At 50.3% G+C, this 22093-nt stretch overlaps 1 protein-coding gene across 1 annotated transcript in view; it reads right to left on the minus strand.

Moving 5' to 3' along the window:
* Positions 1-21402, minus strand: part of LOC133353279 (extracellular sulfatase Sulf-1-like) — a 32117-nt gene extending 10715 nt beyond the window's left edge. The window contains 15 exon segments of the mRNA XM_061569388.1: positions 473-596; positions 1049-1191; positions 3590-3789; positions 5958-6052; positions 7681-7777; positions 9490-9833; positions 10364-10490; positions 11462-11524; positions 13651-13800; positions 14307-14482; positions 15534-15684; positions 16455-16624; positions 18200-18351; positions 19395-19634; positions 21259-21402. Coding sequence (XP_061425372.1) covers positions 473-596; positions 1049-1191; positions 3590-3789; positions 5958-6052; positions 7681-7777; positions 9490-9833; positions 10364-10490; positions 11462-11524; positions 13651-13800; positions 14307-14482; positions 15534-15684; positions 16455-16624; positions 18200-18351; positions 19395-19629 — 2227 coding nt within the window. The 5' untranslated portion in view covers positions 19630-19634; positions 21259-21402.
* Positions 21403-22093: the final 691 nt, after the last annotated feature.

A 22093-nucleotide genomic window follows, 5' to 3' on the forward strand; every position in this document is an offset into this window, starting at 1 on the left:
ATGTAAAGTGAGTGGGGTAGGTGGATCAGGATAAGACGGACTTTGAGTGAGTGAGGCAGGTGGATGAGTGTGCGATGCTGCTGCAGGGTGAGGAGTGTGAGGAGTGTGAGGAGTAGGGGCGCTGTGCAGGATGACCACTACCTGTGTGTGTGCTATATTCTTAGGTTTTTTCGGTAAAGTCGCGTAGGTAAAAAATTAAAATTACAATTAATAAAAGTAAAATAAAATAATATAAAATAAAAATCACGACGTTTCGGAGGCAACACAAGCGTCAGTGTTGCCTCCGAAACGTCGTGGTTTTTATTTTATTTTACTTTAATTAATTTTAATTTCAATTTTTTACCTACGTGACTTTACCGAACAAAGCTAAGAATATGAATCCTTGCAGTCACGAAAGCTTCAAATCTAGAATGTGTATGTGCTGCTGCAGGGTGAGTAGGAGTGTGAGTAGGAGGAGTGTGATGACCACTACCTGTGTGCGTGTTGCTGGCGGGCGGCTCGCACTGCCCGAGTCCCCGGCAGGCGCGGAGCCCAGCGAGCTGAGCGTGGAGGGCGCCGAGGGCGCCGCGCTCCAGAGTGTGCACCGCGTTCTGCATCTGCGTGGAAACGGAGGCGGTGCGTGCACACACAGGCACGCACACACACGCCCGCATACACACATGCACGCGCACGCACGAGCACAAACGCACGCGCACGCACGCACGCGCATAAACACGCACGCACACACACGCATGCACACATGCGCTTACACGCACACACATGCGCACACATGCGCACACGCACGCACACACATGCACGCGCACGCACACACGCGCACACACACTCTCAAATATATACAAATATCCCTCGTGTAGCCTACAGATGCTGTTGGAGAAAGTGCGGTCACTAAACATGAATGAAGGCCAGCACAAAACGCCAAGGGGGTCAATGTGGCCAGCACCACGCCCAGCCGAAATTGTGTGTAAGTAGAACTTCTTTCGAACCGATCATAGCCAACCGTGCGGTGAGTCTTCGTCTTTGCGTACCTGCACGCAAGGCATATCGTCACCTGGTAGGGGTCGGCGTTGAGGTCGAAGTACTCGACGAAGCCGGTGGCGAACTCGCAGAAGAGCGAGTTGTGGCTGCTGTTGAGAGTGCGCACGCACCAGTACGTGTTGTTGAGCGAGCTCGTGCACGCGCAGAACGCGCCTCCTGTCGGAGACACGGAGAGCGGCGCTGAAGCGCACGGCCGCCGAGGTGCGTGGCCCACCGTCGAGCCGATTTCACGACAGCAGCGGCAACAACGACCGCCGCCACGGGAGGACATTTGCCGCGGAGTGAGAGGAGTAATAAACACATTCCTGCAGAGGGAGCTGGTAGGAACGTTGGGTTGCTCGGTCAATGGCCGGGGTCAACGGCGGCGTGGTGTATTCCGCAAATATGCCCGACTGTGAGGGCGGGCACAAGCCGGCGTGAGTAGGTTAAACGTTGAGTTTTATAAGGGCACCACGGGGTGATCAGCCCCTCCCCACCCAGCCCCACCCCTCCCACCCCCCACCCAGCCCCACCCTCCCCACCCAGCCCCTCCCCACCCTCCCCTCCCCACCCAGCCCCTCCCTCCCCACCCAGCCCCTCCCCACCCTCCCCACCCAGCCCCTCCTTCCCCACCCAGCCCCTGCCTGCACGACGGACGGACACAATAATCTCCTGTGGGCTGGTGGAACCAGTGGGTTCCTACCAGTATAATAGTTTAAACTAGGAGTAACGCACCGCCGCACGAGATTCGCTCGCTCCAGAGGACTCACAGGTGCGGGGAGGAACCACAGACGAGCAGGAAAGGCAGCAGCAGCAGCAGCCAGGCGCCAACAATTGCCCAAACTCTGTGGTCGTCTAACAATGAAGTTGCCATCGGCCATTTAGTGAGCGTTTACATGTCAGAGGTAAACGGAGCACCCAGAAGCAACACAAAAAAACTCGCGTGCGAGGGGGAAACACTCTATCCCGCACAAACTGAACAGGTGGAGTCGACATATTTGCTGTACCTCCTTCTCCCAGCAAGCCAGTGCATTAGTCTACCTCGACGCCCACGGGAAGGGAGTTTCGCAACATTCGTGTGGTCAACCGACCATCGCCCGCACAGTGCTGGATGACAAGCGTGCGCCAACGCCGCCTGGCGATGCCACCGAGGTGCGTGTGCCAACTTCCGAGTGTCCACCGTGGACTCTTAAAAGTTGCCCACGTTTGACCCGGACAGTCCGTGGATTGGCATCGGTGTTTTTGGGTGGCAGGAACTGATGGGTACTGATATCTGCAACGGTGGAGCCAGGATTTTCAGGTAGAGGAGGGCAACCCCTCCAGAAATGAAAAATGATAGGAGTTGATAGTAAGTAAGGAGTTGTTAGTATGTAAGGAGTTGTTAGTAAGTAAGGACTTTTTATTCGACGCGTGTGCGGCGATGGCGCAGCCATCGATCGAGGGTCGAATTCGAACCGCGTGGTGTGATCGGCGTCGCGCTCGCTGAAGGTGAATGCCTTCAGGGAAGTCGTGTACTGAACACGCAACTGCGCACAATTCTGAGTCACTTATAACTGCTTTGCCGTTACTTATTGCCAATTATGGACTCAGACTATTCTCCTATCATCTCATAGAGTCCCCGGCAAGTAATAGTATGCTACACAGTGGCAGTGGGGGTCGCAAAATGCCGATTTATTACTAATAAACCCCAATGATCCGATCGAAATTAGGGATTGCGATCGGATCATTGGGGGGGGCACGTGCCACACCACCCCCCCCTACTGGCTCCGTCAGTGGATATCTGTTGAACTTCATGACAGTACATACTGCACAGTCTTTGATAAATAGGCCGAGTGCCGAGTGAGAAATATGTCTGAGTTTTTGGTCTGCAGTGGAAAAGGTTGCAACACCTCTAGGCACGCGCACCTCCAATGGCTTGGCAAACAGCCAGTGGAAAACCACCCGTACCGTGCGGATCACGTGCTGGCTCTGCTGAGAAATGCCAGTGGAAGAGGCGTATCACTAATCACATGATGTAACTAGATTTTGAATAAAATTGGTGAAAACAAATAAATCTAACAACAACAGGGTGGCCAAAGGTCTTCGTCAGGTCAGAGGTGCATGAGGAAGACGCTGCCCGCTCCCCCTAAGTTTACACAGATCTAATTCTAGATTTGAAGCTTTCGTGACTGCAAGGATTCATACTTTTAGTTCTTTCGGTAAAGTCACGTAGGTAAAAAATGAAATAAAAATTAATAAAAATAAAACAATCAAAAATTTTACCTACGTGACTTTACCGAAAGAACTAAGAGTATTTACACAGACCTCGCAACTGCCCAGGGTGGGAGTACGGCCATCGCAACATATCAGGCTTTTTTAAAAACAGGGCTCTACATTCATAATAATATTTTTGTTAAACATTAATCGTATTTGATCTGGTAAATATCAATGAAATACCAATGTCCAGCGTCTCAACGATGGATAGTTGAGCGAGCGATCACCCCACCCTACTCCCCACCCCCATCGATCCTCCGGTGGTCCCACCACTGGCTGGTGGGCCACGTGCAAGCGCCCCGTGCTCCCGCTGGCCACTCACGAGTCCAGAAGGGGGGCGTGCGCCAGTGCTCGTCGTCGTGCGTGAAGCAGACGAGGCCCGGCGAGGCGCAGGGGGCCTCTTTGCGGACGACACGGGCTCCGTCCCTCGCGCGGCCTCTCCTGCCGCTGTCGGCCGTGTCTCCCTCTCCAGGCGCGCTGGGCGGCTTCGCTCCCCCGTGTCGCCCGCTCCCGCCGTGGCTGCTGTCGATTCGACACCGCGGCAATTTAAAAACGAAAAACACATTTTTTCACGTAGTTTTCTTTTTTTACTACCAGGTAAGGCCCCACTGAGCCAAAGAGAGGTAGATATTGGCACAAGACAGAGGAAACTGGAAACAAATGATGAAATTCACAGTGGACACCTAACGGGGTTATTTGCCCATGGATAGTGAGGGTGATGATGAAGGCCCATTGAGCTATACAGCTCTTGCCCAGAAGCGACATGGACTCAAATGGTAGCTCAATGAAGTGGCTTATCGTCACGTGGGAATTTATCGCAGCCAAATACTCTAACACGCACACGTTGCTTCTAAATGTGGAGAGAAAACCCGGAGGACCCGGAAAAAAAATCCACGCGACAACTGCAAGACAGATATGCAAGTTCCAAATATATAGGCGTCAGGATTGGAATCGAACCCATGACCTTCCTGCATACCAGGCGAGGGAGATAAAATCTCAAAGGTGCAGCCTATGCAAATGCTTGCAAATACCACTGCTGGAAGATGAGACCTCCACTGGAGGGAGCTCAATTGAGTCTGTCTTGGAATATGTGGGAATACCCACACTTTACCCCACTCACATGCCACCTGCCGATGGATTCTCTGCGGTGTGTATCGACTTGAGGCGGTGTGGATTTAATAAACTTGCACCATTGTTTTAAATACCACGCCGTTAGTTCGAATCGAAATGGAAGAGCCCTGGATTGCAAGTCCAGCGGGCTGACCGTTACAACCACGGTAGGTCCGAACGAGTGGATAAACGACACTGAATTATAAAAAAAAGAACAAAACATATCGGTTGTCATTATTACAGCACTGCCACACAACAGAACGTCATGTAACAGGCTGATGTTTCTGGAAAAGGGCCATCTTTTATGGAAAGAGAGAAGGGCTGGAGGTTGAACTTTATCCTGTTGGGGAGGCCTTGAGAAAACTGGGCAATTCTTAGACAATTTAAACATTAACAGCTTTGACTAATGAGCAGTTTTCTATTCGTGAACAATTAGGATCACGCAAACTATTGCCAATTCTCTTTGATACAAATAGCTAAAATGTACACGCACTCAGATATGTATTTTCCAACTCCTTTAAGGGATAATTTGCTGATCAGTATCTCCTAATGGAAACCCGTTCAATGTCAAATCAAAACAGTTTGCGTTTCCATCACGGGCTCTCTCAGAAGCTGCGTTCTTCACTAAAAATGTTCAAAGGGAGGAGCCACTTTCGCCGATAAGACATCATCAGTGTGAGCACCGCCACACATTCGAAACCGTCGGGGTTTGACAGCAGCAGGATGGTGACGGGGAGTGTTGTCACGTGTGTTTTCACGTGTTGTGTGCTGTCACGTGTGGTGTTGTCACGTGGCGTGTGTTGTCACGTGGTGTGTGTTGTCACGTGGTGTGTGTTGTCACGTGGTGTGTGCTGTCACGTGTGGTGTGCTGTCACGTGGTGTGTGTAGTCACGTGGCGTGTGTAGTCACGTGGCGTGTGTTGTCACGTGGTGTGTGCTGTCACGTGTTGTGTGCTGTCACGTCTGGTGTTGTCACGTGGTGTGTGTTGTCACGTGGTGTGTGTTGTCACGTGGTGTGTGTTGTCAGGGGCCACACTAAAGGCCACCAGGGGCCGCTAGTGGCCCTCGGGCCTTGCAATGAAGGACACTTCACTTTAGAAACACACGGGGCACTATGCCCCCCCCCACCCATACTTTCCCAAGACACCCCCTACCCTCCTCCGCTCACATGCCCTTCCTCTTCTTGCGTATGGCAATTCTATTCCAAAGCAAAGGTTGATCACAGTTTTATTGTGAGGTGAGAGATGGCGAGGTCGATCGCTGATGCGGCTGCTGCATCGAGATTCCATAACTTGGCTCTCCAGAAGGCAGTACAGCAAGTAAACTCATCGGCATCTGTTACCATCTTTATGGGAATCGAGTGTTGCCCCCTCGCACAAGGCGTGGGTTTTCGCCGGGTGCTCCTGTTTCCTCCCACGCGGTTTAAACAACCCGCGAATTGTCGGCAAACATCTTAAAATAAAAAATAACCCAATGTAGTGGGTAGGACCCTCCCGAAAATGAGTCCAATGACTCAGTGTGGCTCTGAATTTATCCTGGATAAATTCGCGTGTGCGCGTGTTTGCGATCGCTCTTCATTACCTGTTGTCATTGCAGTTGCAGTCGGTGGGTCGTGAACTCTTCAAGTGACCTCTGACCTTTCTCAGGATCTTCATTCGCGAGTGAAGCTCTTCAATCTGCCACGGGGGGAGGGGGGGGCGAGAGACGGCGAATTACGTTTCGCGCGCCTCTCATTCTGCTGGGCAATTCACTCAGTTGCGCGGAGCAGACTTCTCAAACATCGCACCTCCGGCTAGCACGGTTGGCTACGTACGGTGCGAAAGAAGTTCAGCATACGTACAGAATAGGCAACGGGGGAGGGTGGAGGGAAGGGTTTGTAAGCTCGTGGTGCCGATGGCGAGGACCGCGTGTGTATTTTCTGTAATACTTGGTAAATTGTCGAGTGACTGTTTTGACGACGTGCGCCCATTTACCCAGATGTTCCACTTGAACATACCCCTCGAGGTGGCATCACAACTCTCGTGGTTCCAATATCTTCACGTGTCAAATATTGGTCACTTGTGGTGACCAGCATTTGAAACGAATGGGGCTATGAACATCACTCTCTTTAGCCGTATACAGTAAGTAAATCGGTGCTACCTTAAGGTGCAACCAATTAGCGCTGTGGCCCTTGAACGAAATGTCTTATCTAGCGCCATATACGCAATGTTTTGAGGTTCGTTGGGCGACTTTCCCCATTGAGGAGGCGGCAACGCCAGGACTGGTGAAAGGCAGTGGGAGCCACAGCTGTGGCAGAGACGGGTAAATAACATTCGAATAAAAAATCACTGGAAAATTTTCACGTCGATACAAATTAACAATTGACCGTGCCTCGTGTAATTTATATGCAAATCATCAAATGACGTTGAGGTGTGTAATTTAGATCTCAATTACATATTATTGAAGGAATTACATTACCTACCCATACGGTATATCTAAATCAGCTCAAGCCTCCTCTAAATCACGTGACTTCTCTCCTCTCTCCGCCGCCCACTGTGAAAACAGACGCCGCTCCGTGCAGCAGCAGCATCCTGATGTAGCCTCATCCGCCCAATCCTCATCTCTCCTGCCCCTCTGCTCCCGTTTCTCCGATCCTTCTCCATCCTAATCTTGATTTGAAGCTTTCGTGACTGCACGAATCCATACTCTTTGGTTCTTTACCGAAAGAACCAAAGAGTACTTTTCCATCCTTTTTCTTTTACAATTCCTTCTCTTCTTCTTGGTTCTTTCGGTAAAGTCACGTAGAAGGGAAATAATAAAATAATAAAAATAAAACATAATAAAATAATTCTCACGACGTTTCGGCCACAACGCAAGCAGCCGTCCTCAGGTGAAGACCAGCGTCATTCAGACGCTGTCTCCCCGACAGACCTGGTCTTCACCTGAGGACGGCTGCTTGCGTTGTGGCCGAAACGTCGTGAGAATTATTTTATTATGTTTTATTTTTACTATTTTATTATTTCCCTTCTACGTGACTTTACCGAAAGAACCAAGAAGATGAATCCCTGCAGTCACGAAAGCTTTAAATCGAAAATTCATTCTCTTCTCCATTCAATTCCCGTGACATTTCCTTCAGTCGTGCATTATCACATCCTGGGTTCTACTCCCCTTCCCCAGAGTGTACAGCCACGGGCAACGACGTTTCTCGTTGACGCTACGTGTCGTGCACAAAGTGAAGACACTGCCCATCTCTCTGCCTGTGGGGGGTACATCTGGTGCCGCTGCTCTCTGCTGACTGCGATCGGCGTCTGCGAGGGAGTCGCACCTGCTCGTCCAGGAGCAGTTTGTGTCTCTTCCAGGCTCGCAGCGAGCGGTACAGCTTCACGTCGCACTGCACCGTGCTGTTCGGCAGCAGGAAGCACCTACATCCGTGGACATCAGCATCACTGTCTCCATCATCATCATCACCACCAAGCCAATAACATCATCATCATCACCACCAAGCCAATAACATCATCATCATCAAAGTGATTTCCTGACTCAAATGAGAATTGAGGTTGTGGGCACCTCGTGTTGACATCCCAGAGACAGTGCAGTGAATTCCACGAACCTATGGCAGGGGTGAGGTCTGTAATAGTACAACCGCTGATAATTGTTTTTTTACCTTTTTTTACCTTTTTTACCTTTTTTACCTTTTATCTGGCAACAAAACTGACACCTTTTTTTACGAGGAGTCATGTTTGCATAGACCACAATACCTGCAGTCATAATGCAAACAAAAAACACAACTCTGATAATGTATGCACTGTCCTTGAAGTTGATTGGTCCACACCCGAGACAGCTTTCCTTAGAGCCTAGTCTCACATGGTGTTAGACCAGATGACGCCAATTATCATATTTTTTACTGGCAAATGAGGTTCCAATGGAGTACAACCACTGTTGACTTGCTCACAAAGTGGTACTTACTTTACCGACCCTGGAGGTATGATGGGATAAGCCAACCCCCCTCCCAACCAGGGTTTGAACTCGCAATCTTCCAATTGTGAGCGGCTCAGGCCCACGAAGCCACCTGGCCAGGCATCGTCTGCCTGGTCAATCCACTGCTGGTGACTGCACGAATTCCTCCCTAAACTGCCACCACCTCTCACAATCCTGCGATGTACTAATCCATCCAGCACTTGCACTTGATGGCATTGTATTGCTCCATCTCCTTCTGAGATGTCCTCTCGGATGCGTTCTGTACTGTAAGTCATGTTTTGCAGAGGGGGTCAAATACTTATTTCCCTCATTAAAATGCAAATCAATTTATAACATTTTTGACATGCGTTTTTCTGGATTTTTTGTTGTTATTCTGTCTCTCACTGTTCAAATAAACCTACCATTAAAATTATAGACTGATCATTTCTTTGTCAGTGGGCAAACGTACAAAATCAGCAGGGGATCAAATACTTTTTTTCCCTCACTGTATGTTCGATACCGCTCTGTTATTATTTTTTGACAAATCGTCCAATCATTCCACGATTCTTAATTAAAATAAAATCTGATATCTAGTGATCATCATGATCGTTATCATTCATAATTGTTTCATCAATCATAGCGATGGCCTAGCAGAAGCGCGTTTGCCACTTGTTGCAGAGGTTCACGGTCCAGCGACCCCCCCCCCCTGGTTATTTAGGTATTTAGGGGCGTCCATAAATGACGTCACGCGATTTTGGACGATTTTTGACCCCCCCCACCCTCTTCGTCACACGACGTCACAAAAACTCAGACCCCCTCCCTCAAATATGACGTCACAAAGCTCTGCCCCCCCCCCCCCCCAAAATAAAACATGCTTCAAATCGCTTTAAACTATTGTCATTGTAGTGCGTATTTAATGTGGCGCTGCTCTCTGATGTTGTAGCAGAAAACATTTATTATAAAGTCTATTTTTAATTAAGTAAAACGTGTTGTCTATATTTATTTAAAGTTGCGCATTTTGATGTGACGTCACATTTATCAAACCTCCCCTCCCCCCTTCGTCACACATCGTCACAAATTTCTGACCCCACCCCCCCCCCCAGGTGCGTGACGTCATTTATGGACGGCCCCTTACGCGTTGACTCCGAATCATTGATTGCAACGCCTGGGCCAGCACCTGTGTGTCACCGGAGTCAGCTGTGAATCTTCTAACCGCGGCTTCTTCCCTCTGCGAGCTTTCCGGTTGCGTCTCGCTCTCCTGGCTGTCTCGGTGTCGCCGCTGCGTGCCGTGCTGCTGTTGCCGCTGCTGCCACCGCCGCTGCCACCGCCGCCGCTGCTGCTGCTGCGTCTGACTCGGCAGTGACACCGAGCACCAGGGCTCCCCACGTCAACCGCAGCCGCATGGCGCCGTGTCCTGGCCGAACTGCGTCGCTGCCACCCTCCCGAGCTCGCGTCTCCTAGCCGGGGCCGGCACTTTGACAGCCTCGGTCTGCCCAGTTTGTCCTCCGTGCAGTGCAGCCTCTGAAGTACAGCCGAGGGAACAGCACAAAATTAAATGCGTTGGTGGTCCGGCGAGTGGATTCGTTTCTATCTGTAGTCCATCTGTACAGAGTTCGAGTGTTTCCACCCCCTCTCCAGCACCACCCTACTCCTCTCCTCGCAAAAGTCTTGTTATTTGAGTTGCTGAACCCTGGCCGAGCAGTCGCGTGTTCGTGACTTTGTTGCGGCTACTCCCGGTTATTAACTGTGGGTGCGATGACCTTACTAGCTGCCGTCCGCTTCAACGTAGACGTCCAACATCGAATGACGTCAATCACAATGATCTCAGGTCTTCTTTTAAATATAAAAATTATATATGATTTCATTGGCCTCTTGTCTGGTTATGTATAAAAATCACGGTCATTCACACACAAGTCCAATAGATAACGCACGGCACAAATCTCGTTTACATTTCTGACAATGTCATGAAGGCAGAGAGCGTCGGTTTGTCAAAAATCGAAGTGGGTGGTTTCGGTTGGCTGCCCTGGCAAGTGATGCCAAGTGTCCCTTACCTGCCCTGGCTGCAGGCACGCTGTCCTGTACTCGGATAGCTGGCACAGTGCCCTGATTCTGTCCCATTTGGACTCCCGTTTCCTCTCCTCCGGACCACCTCCTTGGTCTTTGAGATGCGGGATCTTGCTGCAAGGACACGCGGTAATGGTGAGGCGCGCCAGCGATACCGCACGAAATACAAGGGCAGGCTCTCATCATTTCACTCATTCACTCAAACGTGTTTCGCATTGGATCTTTTGCCGTCGCTTATAACGAAATTAATTCAATTAAGTGAAAGCCCATTCCAGGTCATGTTATCACTCGTACAGGACACGCTTGGGGAAATGATGATTTTTTTTTCATAATGAAGAATGATCGCAATTTTTTCGGAAACATTTTTTTGCAATGTAATTGTATTTAGACAATTAAAACCGGGTCGTGACATTCGCGTGCAATAGCTTACGTAAGCGCCCGGTGCCTTTCTCACAATGAACCCATCGGTTGTTGCAAGGTCTTGAACATTTATTCTCCGACAACGCGGGGGGTAATTGAAGCAGTGCTGCATTTGGAAGTGGATGAGCGATGGGCGTCATAAGCACTCAAAAATAGAAGGGACTCGGAGCTTCCTTGATAAAATTAATAAATATAGTATTTCAATGGCCTCTTATCTCATTATGTAAAAGAACCAAATACGTTTTACTCCTGTGATACATACACACATATTGAAAATGTTCCAACAATAATACAAAAAAACGTTGAGGTGGATTGGTGGCGCAGCAGTTAGCAGGCTGTATCTTGAACCCGATCCCCGGCCACATCTATCGCCAGTATTGATCCCCACCCCTTCTGCAGCCCGCACTGACCAGCATGGTGAAGTATGGTCAAAAACCCTCATGACTGGCACAGTGGGGGGGGGGAGGGGGGTGCAGAGAGGGGGGGGCTATATCCAGCAGTGGATTGACAAAAGGCTTTAAACGCACTTTAAGTAGCTCAATAAAACGTTGATGGAAACAGTCAATTACATTGAGGACAAAATAACGAGTAAAATATATCGTAAAACAAAAGCGAACTTTAATTGAAAAAAACCCTCTATATTTAAAAATCCTTGGCCGCCTTACCCTCTCTCGACGAGAAAGCTGTCCCTCCATGACACGCGTCTCTCGATTTCCTGACGGAGCGGTCTGCCGGGAAACAAACACGGGGGGCAGCGTCGTGAGCAGAGGCCTTCGAGAACCTTTGAGTCGAAGCAGAGCTTCGTGAGTCACCCCGGCCACCGGGGCAAGGTCTTCTCCGCGATTCGAACGATACATCGTGCGATAACCAACGGCCACGGTTGTCATATCGGCCGGCTTGCTAAATGTCTTTAAATCGTAATTCATCATTATGCTCTATTTTATTCCTTTTTTCCGTACATGTAAAATAAAAAAACACAGTTATTAAAGTATTAAACAACCAGACGCGGTATTACCCACTACATTTGTAACTCTGTTAAATGATTCCCGGAGTAATTGACGGCATTATAATTAGATGACCTCCTAATTGCTTTCAGTAAAAAAAAAACGAAGTCATTGTTTTGTGTCACTAACAGCCGGCGCATGATGGGTTGCAAAGTTGCAACGATTCAGCTTCCCATGCCAGGCTTATGTCGGGATAAACTACGGTTAAATAAGTGTTCAATCATCTTTATTTGCACCAGAAGTTCAGAAAGGCACAGGAAGAATACGAATGGTATCACGATAATCGGCATTCCGTGAGCCTGAATCTCATACCATCTCGTCGTGTTCAAAATAATATCACGGCAATCCAAGTTACATTCCTTGTACAAAAGAAACTAATGGTACCACCGAAAGTTGTCCCGATTTATTTATACGGTTAATGAGAGTAAATCACTGGATAACCCCACGCATTTCTTATGGTGGTCACATAGTTCACACCGTTATTGGCCAGGTAAAGAAATTGGAACCGTTACAACGATGCCACCTCAGATGGTACTGACAAGTGAATAAACGCCCCTTCAACCATGAAGCAGTCCCAGAGGTCGCAAACGGGTTTTGATTCCTTACCCTTACCCGGCCGCACCAGGGTCGCAAATGGCTACCCGTACCCGTACCCGGCCGAGTACGGGTACCCGTTCCCTACCCGTACCCTACCCGAAATGAGTGACAAACAGTGACTCACCAGTGACTCACGGCCTACCCGTACCCGTACCCGGTCGCACCAGGGTCGCAAACGGGTACCTGTACCCGTACCTGGCCGGGTACGGGTAGCCGGGTATCGGGTAGGGTACGGGTATCGGGTACCCGGTTGCGACCTTTGAGCAGTCCCATCCTCCTTACGCTCCTTTCTTTCCTCCTCTTCCCTCCCCTCGCCCCTCCTTCCCAGTGCACTAACCACGACATTACTGCTTCCCACTCACTCACTCACCCTCCTCTCACTCACTCACTCTCCCATCACTCACTCACCCTCCACTCACTCATTCACCCTCCACTCACTCACTAACCCTCCTCTCACTCACTCACTCACCCTCCACTCACTCACTCACCCTCCTCTCACTCACTCACTCACCCTTCACTCACTCACTCACCACACCGCGATTCGAAACACTCCTCTACCGTTTTCCCTCGCACCGCTGCACTTTTGGAATTCCCCTCCCATCATCGCCTATTTTCCCCAAGCTACTCACGGCCGTACTCAATTCATGGAGTGCGCTCCACTCCGTATCTGTCACGAACCCTGACGGAACCGTTTGCCCACTGGCTCGTTTACATTTTGGGGGCGAAACGAGAGACCCGGTGAACGGCAAGCGACAGCCTACGAACAATGTCACGCGATCTCCGACGTAATTCTGTGAAGCAGCCGGCGGCGGGCAGTGCCGGATTATCCCAATAGCAAAAGCAGCTACAGATGTAGTAGCTACGGGCCCCGCAATTTCAAGAGCCCCGCGCTAAATGCTATAAATTCCGGTTCAGTGATTCTGCACTTGCTCTATTGCTATAGTACTATACCGCCTTCAACTTTTATGAACGACCGAGTGTTTAAGGTTAGCGATCTCTCGTATTAATTATCTGGCTGTATAGCAAATAAAAAAATACAATTACAAATTTGCCTTTGAAATATTTAAGTGTTTCTTAGTTATTTAGGGCCCCTTTCTAACATACGCTACAGTCCCCCTGCACTCGCTTAATCCGGCAGCGGTGGAGGCGTTGCATCCGATGGTCAATTGACGCCCGCGGCAGCCGGCGAGAAGCGAAAAATCTCCCGGCGGTGCCGGCGCCCCACCGAACACCGCCGGACTGGCGCGTTCGACCTGTCGCTGGCGCGGTCGACGTCTCGCCGTGGCCACCGCCGCCGCAGCAGCTTGAGCAGCGAGCGTCCGTCCATGTCGCCGGGGATGTCCAGGCCGGCCATGTCCAGCATCGTCGGCGCCAGGTCGATGTTGAGCGCAATCTGGGGGACGCTGCTCGCGCACGCGCAAGGACGAGGATTCCCCTTGTTAGCGGGCACCTGTGAAGGCCCGCACGGCGCACTAAGGCGGTGGATGGCCAGGCACCGCACCATTTTGCACACTTTGTAGTGCAGCTAACCGCTGCACTACCGCTCTTCCACACGCACACACACACACGTTCAATATTCTGGCAGACTTCTAACCTGCTTCTGTAAACCCCATCCACTGGCTCTCAATCCAATCCCAAGGAGTTGAGAGCACCATCTCGATCCTCATCGGAGCAGGAAAGAACGTTTGACTTTTCTATTCTTAATTTCAACGTGGTTTTGCCCATCTCCGCCAGAAGCTGCATCTCCACCGCCTTCCATCGAGCCAAGCGTCGCCACCCACGAGATGGACCCATATAGTCCGTGGGGCAAGAGAAGCAATTTGTACCGCCTAAGGCTACGGGCGACCGAGTTGAGCGTGCCCGAGTCAGAGAGAGAGATGGAGAGAAACCCGGAGTGGAGTGCACGTACGTGGACCCCGGAGCGACGCCGGGCCCCCGCACGTAGAAGGGCACGCGGATGTCGAACTCGTAGGGCATGGACTTGCCCTTGACGAGGCCGAACTGGCCCAGGTGGTAGCCGTGGTCGGACGTGTAGATGACAAACGTGTTCTCCAGCTCGCCGCTCTCCTCCAGCGTGTCCAGAATCTGTGCGCACAAAGACAAAGAAACCCCCCCCCACCGTGTAGCCTTCGCAAACTGTTGGGGCAAGTGCAGTTATTGAACAAAAACAAATATCCCCCGTGTAGCCTGAAATAGACTGTAGAGGCAAGTGCTGTTAGCGAGCACCTATGAAGGCCGGAACGGCACACGAGCAGGTGGGTGGCCAGCACCACGCCCGACCGCCTTTGTCTCCCCAGTGGCGCTGTTTACACACTACAACAGGTACTCATTTGAGGCTGAGTCAACCTAGGGGAGGCCCAGGACCGGTTCAGATAATCGTCACTGGTGTTGGCCGTGAGCGAGAATCGAACCTGGGTCGCAGGGTTCATAGCGCAGCGTGCTAACCACTACAATACCTCTACAGACACACAAGCACAAAGACGAAGATCCTCCATACAGTCCACACAGGCTGTTTGGACAAGTGCAGTCAGCGAGCACCTATACACATGCATGCAGGAAGACAAAGATCATCTGTATAGTCTTCACAATCTGTTGGGGAAAGTCCAGTTCGCGAACATTCATGACGGCTGACATGGCGCACGAGGGTGTTGGCCTGGCTAGCATGATGCCCCGTCGCCTTTGTCTCCCCAGTGCTGATGTTTACACAGAGCACCAGGTAACCCTGAGTCGACCTAGGGGAGGCCCAGGATTGCTTCAAATATTTGCCACCTATGTTGGCCATGAGCGGGAATTGGACTCAATGCCAGGTTCCTGGCACAGAGCGCTACACATCTTCTCAGTCTCAGTCGCACGACTGCCTGGCTCAATCTTGATTTTAAGCTTTCGTGACTGCACGAACCCATACTTTTTGGTTCTTTCGGTAAAGTCACGTAGATGTTGGCCATGAGCGGGAATTGAATTCAATGCCAGGTTCCTGGCACGGAGCTCTACACATCTTCTCAGTCTCAGTCGCACGACTGCCTGGCTCAATCTTGATTTGAAGCTTTGGTGACTGCACGAATCCACACTCTTTGGTTCTTTCGGTAAAGTCACGTGGGTAGAAAATAAAATAAATCACGACGCTTCGCTCGCTCACGCGTTGCACGGAGTCGTCCACGGACATGAGCGTCTGCAGGCGCCGCCGCTGCAGGAGGTTGGTGAACTCCATGTGGATGGGCATCATGGGCCCTGTGTAGCGCAGGATCCAGTGCTTGTCGGGGTTGGGCGCCAGGTTGTAGCTCGGCGTGCTGCACGGTGGGGGCGGGGGGGGGGGCATAAAGGTAGGGGTCACGGAAAGGTCACAGGGTGGGTCACGTGCGGACAGAGATGGCGGGGGGGGGATGGCAAAGGCACACACAGGATGGAATGAATGGAGCTCAGTTGTAAAACGGATCCCGCTATTGCAATTGGACCACTGCGATGGTCCGCGTGCATGTTCATTTGTCCGTGGGGCAATGTGTGCGTGATGCGTACGTGTGTGTGTATCTGTTGCGGTGACAAGCCCCAGTGGCAGCGCCTTTGCCACTTGTTGCAGAGGTTCACGGTTCGAGTTCAGTTGAAGCTCATTTCTTTAGAGCTGCCTTTTGTATTTTATTTGTTGTCCTTCCCCCGCACCTCCGATGAGCATGGTTGGCTACGTACGGTGCGAAAGAAGTTTAACATGCACACAGACGCCTGTGAGTGTGTGTGTGTCTATGCCTGGTGGTGCATCAGCCAGTCATCTCGGTCATCTCGGTCAGTCGACCCGTGGCAACTGGGTCTGCCCCGTGACCTCCTGCCAGCGGCCGTTCGACACTTCACGTGGCCTCAAGGTGCACATGGCCTGGCACAAACGTCGTGGTGACGTCACCGCCACTTAGTGGCGAATGGCGGTTGTTGTTGTTGTTGTTGTCTATGCCTGGCCTGGCACAGGCGCCGTGGTGACATCACCGCCACTTAGTGGCGAACGGCGGGTACCGGTGTCTTGGCATGCACCTGTGCGTCACGTGCGCGTGGCGCGTGTAGGAGGCGTGCGTACATGTGCGTGGACGCGTTGGGGAAGAGTTCCGAGTACTGCGGGGCCGAGTCCTCGGGGCCGTGCGGGGCCGCGTGGCTCAGCACCATGAGCACGGGGCGGCCCGGGTACGTCCGCCGCGACGCTCGGAAGAAGCTCACGCTCTCGTTCGTGATGAGGTCCGTCAGGTAGTCCTGGGGGGTGGGGGGGGTGCGTCGCAAACGAGCGTTAGTTTCAGTGGCTTTTTTTGTATTAATTAACCACGAAGCCGGTTGGCGAGAATTAGATACCTTCAGAGACATGGTCACACGTATGGAGTTCGAGACTTCTTCTTGGTTCTTTCGGTAAAGTCACGTAGAAGGGAAGTAATAAAATAATAAAAATAAAACATAATAAAATAATTCTCACGACGTTTCGGCCACAACGCAAGCAGCCGTCCTCAGGTGAAGACCAGGTCTTCCCTTGTACGTGACTTTACCGAAAGAACCAAGAAGATGAATCCCTGTAGTCACGAAAGCTTTAAATCGAAATTTTAAAGTTCTAGACTTACATAGAGGCTCATTGATTCACATGGAGTTATATCAACTAATATAAGAGATGCATATTTATATCGATACGCAGATTTACCGAGACCCATAGACTCACATACAGACCTATAGACTTATTCTTTGGTTCTTTCGGTAAAGTCACGTATAAAGATAAAATAATAAATTAAATAATAGCTTACGACGTTTCGATTGCAACACAAGCAATCATCATCAGGTATAATGAAATAGCGACATAGAATATAACCAGAAAACTATAGACAGACATATAAGCAGACAGATATCACCAAGATACATAGACAGATATCACCAAGATACCTATAGACTTGCAAAGAGATCCATAGACTCACGTAGGGAATCGTAGCTTTACATAGAGACATATGGACTCATTAGAGTTCAGAGTGGTTCTCTACGTGGACGATGGTCTGGTTGAAATTTCTGCAATCTGAAGCCGGCTTCTCTCTGTGAAGACAGTGCACAGCTCTGCTGTGGGATGTGCGGATTCGATCTACCGTGGATCATTGTGTTCCAGATTTATAATTAAATCACAAAGGTTTGTTAGTGGGATGAGCAATTAGGTACTTGTTTGGGATAATTGGTGTTCGCCAAGATCTGTCATCATTTCTCACGAGGTGCAAAAGCCTTGACCGCACCCGGGCATCGATCAGCCTCCCATTATATCTGTACCACACTCACACACTTGACCACACACTCACACACTCACACACCTGATCACACACACACTCACACACTTGACCACACACACACACTCACACACCTGACCTCACACACACTCACACACTTGACCACACACACTCACACACTTGACCACACACACACACACTCACACACTTGACCACACACACACTCACACACTTGACCACACACTCACACACTCACACACCTGATCACACACACTCACACACTTGACCACACACACACTCACACACCTGACCACACACACACTCACACACTTGACCACACACACTCACACACCTGATCACTCACACACACACTCACACACTTGACCACACACACTCACACACTTGACCACACACACACACACTCACACACTTGACCACACACACACTCACACACCTGATCACACACACTCACACACTTGACCACACACTCACACACCTGATCACACACACACACACTTGACCACACACACTCACACACCTGACCACTCACACACACACTCACACACTTGACCACACACACCGAGGGGTAGTGGGCTCCGTGCTTCTCGCGAACACCGTTGTGGTTCAGCGTGTAGTTGTAGAAGCGCGAGTTCTTGACGAGGCCGAGCCACTCGCGCCAGCCGGGCGGCACGTAGCTCCCGTTGTACTCGTTCAGGTACTTGCCAAAGAAGCCTGCACACGCGCGCGCGCACACAAAGACAACGATCCCCCGTATAGCCTTAACAGACTGTAGGGGCAAGTGCCGTTAGCGATCGCCTATGAAGGCCGGAACGGTAGACGAGGGGGTGGGTGGCCAGCACCACGCACGACCGCATTTGTCTCCCCAGTGGTGATGTTTACTACACACACCGCACCAGGTAATCATTTGAGGCTGAGTCGAGCTAGGGGAGGCCCAGGACCGGTGCAGATAATCGTCACTGGTGTTGGCCGTGAGCCGGAATCGAACCCGGGTAACCGGGTTCGTAGCGCAGCGCGCTAACCGCTGCACCACCGCTCCCCAAAGGGCACACACACACACACCATCCGTCGCCTGATTAGTAAAAATGCGCCCACCACTGTGGTGAGGGCTGGTAAGGCACTCAGCGCCCTTTCATTGTCCACATTTAGACCCAGGCACCGAAGGTGTGATTCATCAGCATGTCCGAGGAATGGGGTTTGGGAGACGGTGTCTGGGCAGGCCTTGCCTCACCTGTACGAGTCAAGGTGTAGGCAGCTGCTGTATCCATCTCTCACCTGCATGGATTGGGCTGAGACAGAGCTGGGTGTCTCACCTGTATGAGATAGAGTCAGGCTCGAATCAGGTGATCCATTCCAGTCTAACTTATACAGCCCAATCTTGATTTGAAGCTTTCGTGACTGCAGGAATCCATACTCTTTGGTTCTTTCGGTAAAGTCACGTAGGTATAAAATAAATCTCACCTGTATGGATTAGGCTTCGACTTATGACACGTGCTCGTTCCCTGTCTCACCTGTATGGATTACACCCAGGCCCAGGACACGAGCTCTATTCCTGTCTCACCTGTATGGATTACACCCAGGTTCAAGGCACGAGCTATTTCCCTGTCTCACCTGTATTAAGTCCAGGCTCAAGGCATGAGCTCTATCCCTGCCTCACCTGTATCAGGCCCAGGCTCAAGGCACGAGCTCTATCCCTGTCTCACTTGCATGGGTCAGGCCTCGGGTGGTTTGCATCGGGAGCTCTACCCTGGCCTCACCTGTGCGGTAGCCGGCGCGGCTCAGGTGCACGGCGAATGTGCGGGGCTCGTGCGCCGCCTGCCAGGAGGGCGAGGAGCAGTTCTCGTTGTTGGTGTACACGTCGTGGTTGTGCGAGTATTTCCCCGTGAGCATGGAGGAGCGAGACGGGCAGCACACGGGCGTCGTCACGAACGCGTTGGTGAAGTGGGCACCGCCGCGCTCCATCAGCTGCCGTGTCTTGTTCATCACCAGCATCGAGCCTGGGGGGCCACGGTACGAGAGAGAGAAAAAAACCCACATCGTGTGATCTCGTAGCTGTCAACCCATACGGTCCACCCGTATTCTTGTACAGGGAAATTTAGTTTTGAGGTCCATACGGCGTGCAGCCGTTTCAATACTGGCAAAAAAATGTATTCATCATCATCATCATCGTACGCCTTTTGGCGTCCTCTGGTCTAGCACCGTTTGAGAAGAGGCTCAAAAGAAAGCTGTCTTTGGTGTGGACCAATCAGTTTCAAGGACAATGCATATATTATCAGAGTGTGTTTTTTTGTTTGCATTCTGACCACAAGTATTGTGGTTAATGCAGACATGATTCCTTGTAAAAGGGTTTCAGTTTTGTTGCCAGAAAAATGGGGAAAACCCTACTCTTACATTTTTTTCTGTTTGTGTTTCTCCCTTGTGATGGGACTTTGTAGGATGAACGTTGAGAATTATGAGGGCACGGGTGATCGACAAGGTCTGAATTGGTCTGCAATAAGGGGTTGACAGGTACGTCATCTTGTCGTTAAATCCGGCAGGTTTATGATTGCGCTACGACCCTATATAAATGCCGTTCAGAGAATGTGGGTCGATTAGCACGGCTGGCTACGTACGGTGGGAAAAAAGTTCAACGCTGCCAAATGGGTAAAACCTATTCTTAATTTTGCATACATTGATACTGGCAAAGAGGTCTAATTTTGTAGCTGCTCACCCTGAGCTATAAATGCTCTGATAGTGGCATTGTCCTTGTACTGTCCGCCTTTCGGCGTTCTTTTGTCTGGCACTGGTGAGACTAGGCCATAAAGAAGGATGTCTCCTCTGGTGTAGGCCAATCATCTTCAAAGACAATGCCAATATATTATCTGAGCATGTTTTTTGTTTGCATGTTCACCACAAGTACGTGTGGTTAAGCAGACATGAATCCTTGTAAAATGTTTCTATTTGGTGTTTAAACATCTTAACACAGTTGTTTTATTGCCAGAAAGGGTAGAACCTATTCTTATTTTTTTTCATTCATCCATACACACGTGTCAATTCCGTTTAACACGGAGACTTCCACGACCAATATTCATAATAAAGGTTTTTTTGGGTTATATTGCATAAATATATTAAACATTAACCTCCCCCTCTGGCCTTCGCAACTGATTGGCTCACGAATGACGACGTCACATTTATCCCTTTATTTAAGAACAAAACAAGAGGAATTCTCAACAAATCTGGCTGTCGGCTGATGATGCTAGTTTTAATTACTGGCTCAACGTCACGGTTCTCGACTTGTAAATACTGCGAATGTACTCTCCAACACACCGCTGTCGTGTTTCAGGCGGTGGCGTGTTCAACGACACATTCATATTTCGTCACAAACGTCGTGAGAATTATTTTATTATGTTTTATTTTGATTATTTCATTACTTCCCTTCTACGTGACTTTACCGAAAGAACCAAGAAGATGAATCCCTGCAGTCACGAAAGCTTTAAATCGAACTTTGACACATTCATATTTACGCGATATAACCCAATTGCAACTCTATCATGAATACGCGCCGATTGCTGCCCTCCCCGAGTGTCAGCAACCGTGAAGCCCGGTGCCAAACTCGTGAGCCGTGTGCCACTAGATCCATACCGAGCTCGACGTCCTGGTCGTCGGTGAGGATGAGGATAATGTTGGGCGCCTTTCGAGCACGCGCGGGCCGGAGGTTAGGGTCCGAGGCGAGGCCAGGGCACACGGACGCGGAGAGGCACAGAAGCAGCAGCAGCAGCGGCTGCTGTGGCAAAGAAGGTGACGGGGGCTCCATGGTGGACGAACGAAAGCCACCCGCCGAACTGGGAGAGAAACAGGCTGCGTCATCCCTGCGTTAAAGCCACGTTTTGTCTCTTCCTGCGTCACTGTCGTCGTCATTCTCATTATCGCTTAATTGCAAACTCAACAAATCAATCTGCATGTGCTAGATCTCATTAGGCCTCGAAAAGCCTGGTCAGCGCTGGAATGCGATCAACACCAGCGCATGCGATGTATTGTAGAAAGGCCACCCAAAACTTGCAGAGCTTCTGCAATTATATGAAACTGGCTGCATGCAGGATAAGCATTTACATTACAGACGAACACTGTAGTGCAGTAGCACATGCCGATAGTCTCGTGGTGGATTGCAATCTGCTGGGTATGTGCGACAAATTATGAAGGTTGAGCACTTTAACAGAGCCTCATGATCATTCATGAACATCACAATAATGTTTCTGAGTAACACGAAAACATCATAGCTGAGCCACAATTTCCAAGCGGCATTTTTTTTTAGATAAACCGAATACACTGTTGCCTGTGTTGCTCTCTCTGTGTATCTTGGTGATGTCTGTCTGCTGGTATGTCTGTCTATAGTTTTCTGGTTGGATTTTATGTCGCTATTTCATTTTACCTGATGATGATTGCTTGTGTTGCAATCGAAACGTCGTATTCTATTATT

Source organism: Lethenteron reissneri, chromosome 43 (assembly GCF_015708825.2).
Source record: "Lethenteron reissneri isolate LAM-NWPU_2019-01 chromosome 43, ASM1570882v1, whole genome shotgun sequence".
Lineage (NCBI taxonomy): Eukaryota > Metazoa > Chordata > Hyperoartia > Petromyzontiformes > Petromyzontidae > Lethenteron > Lethenteron reissneri.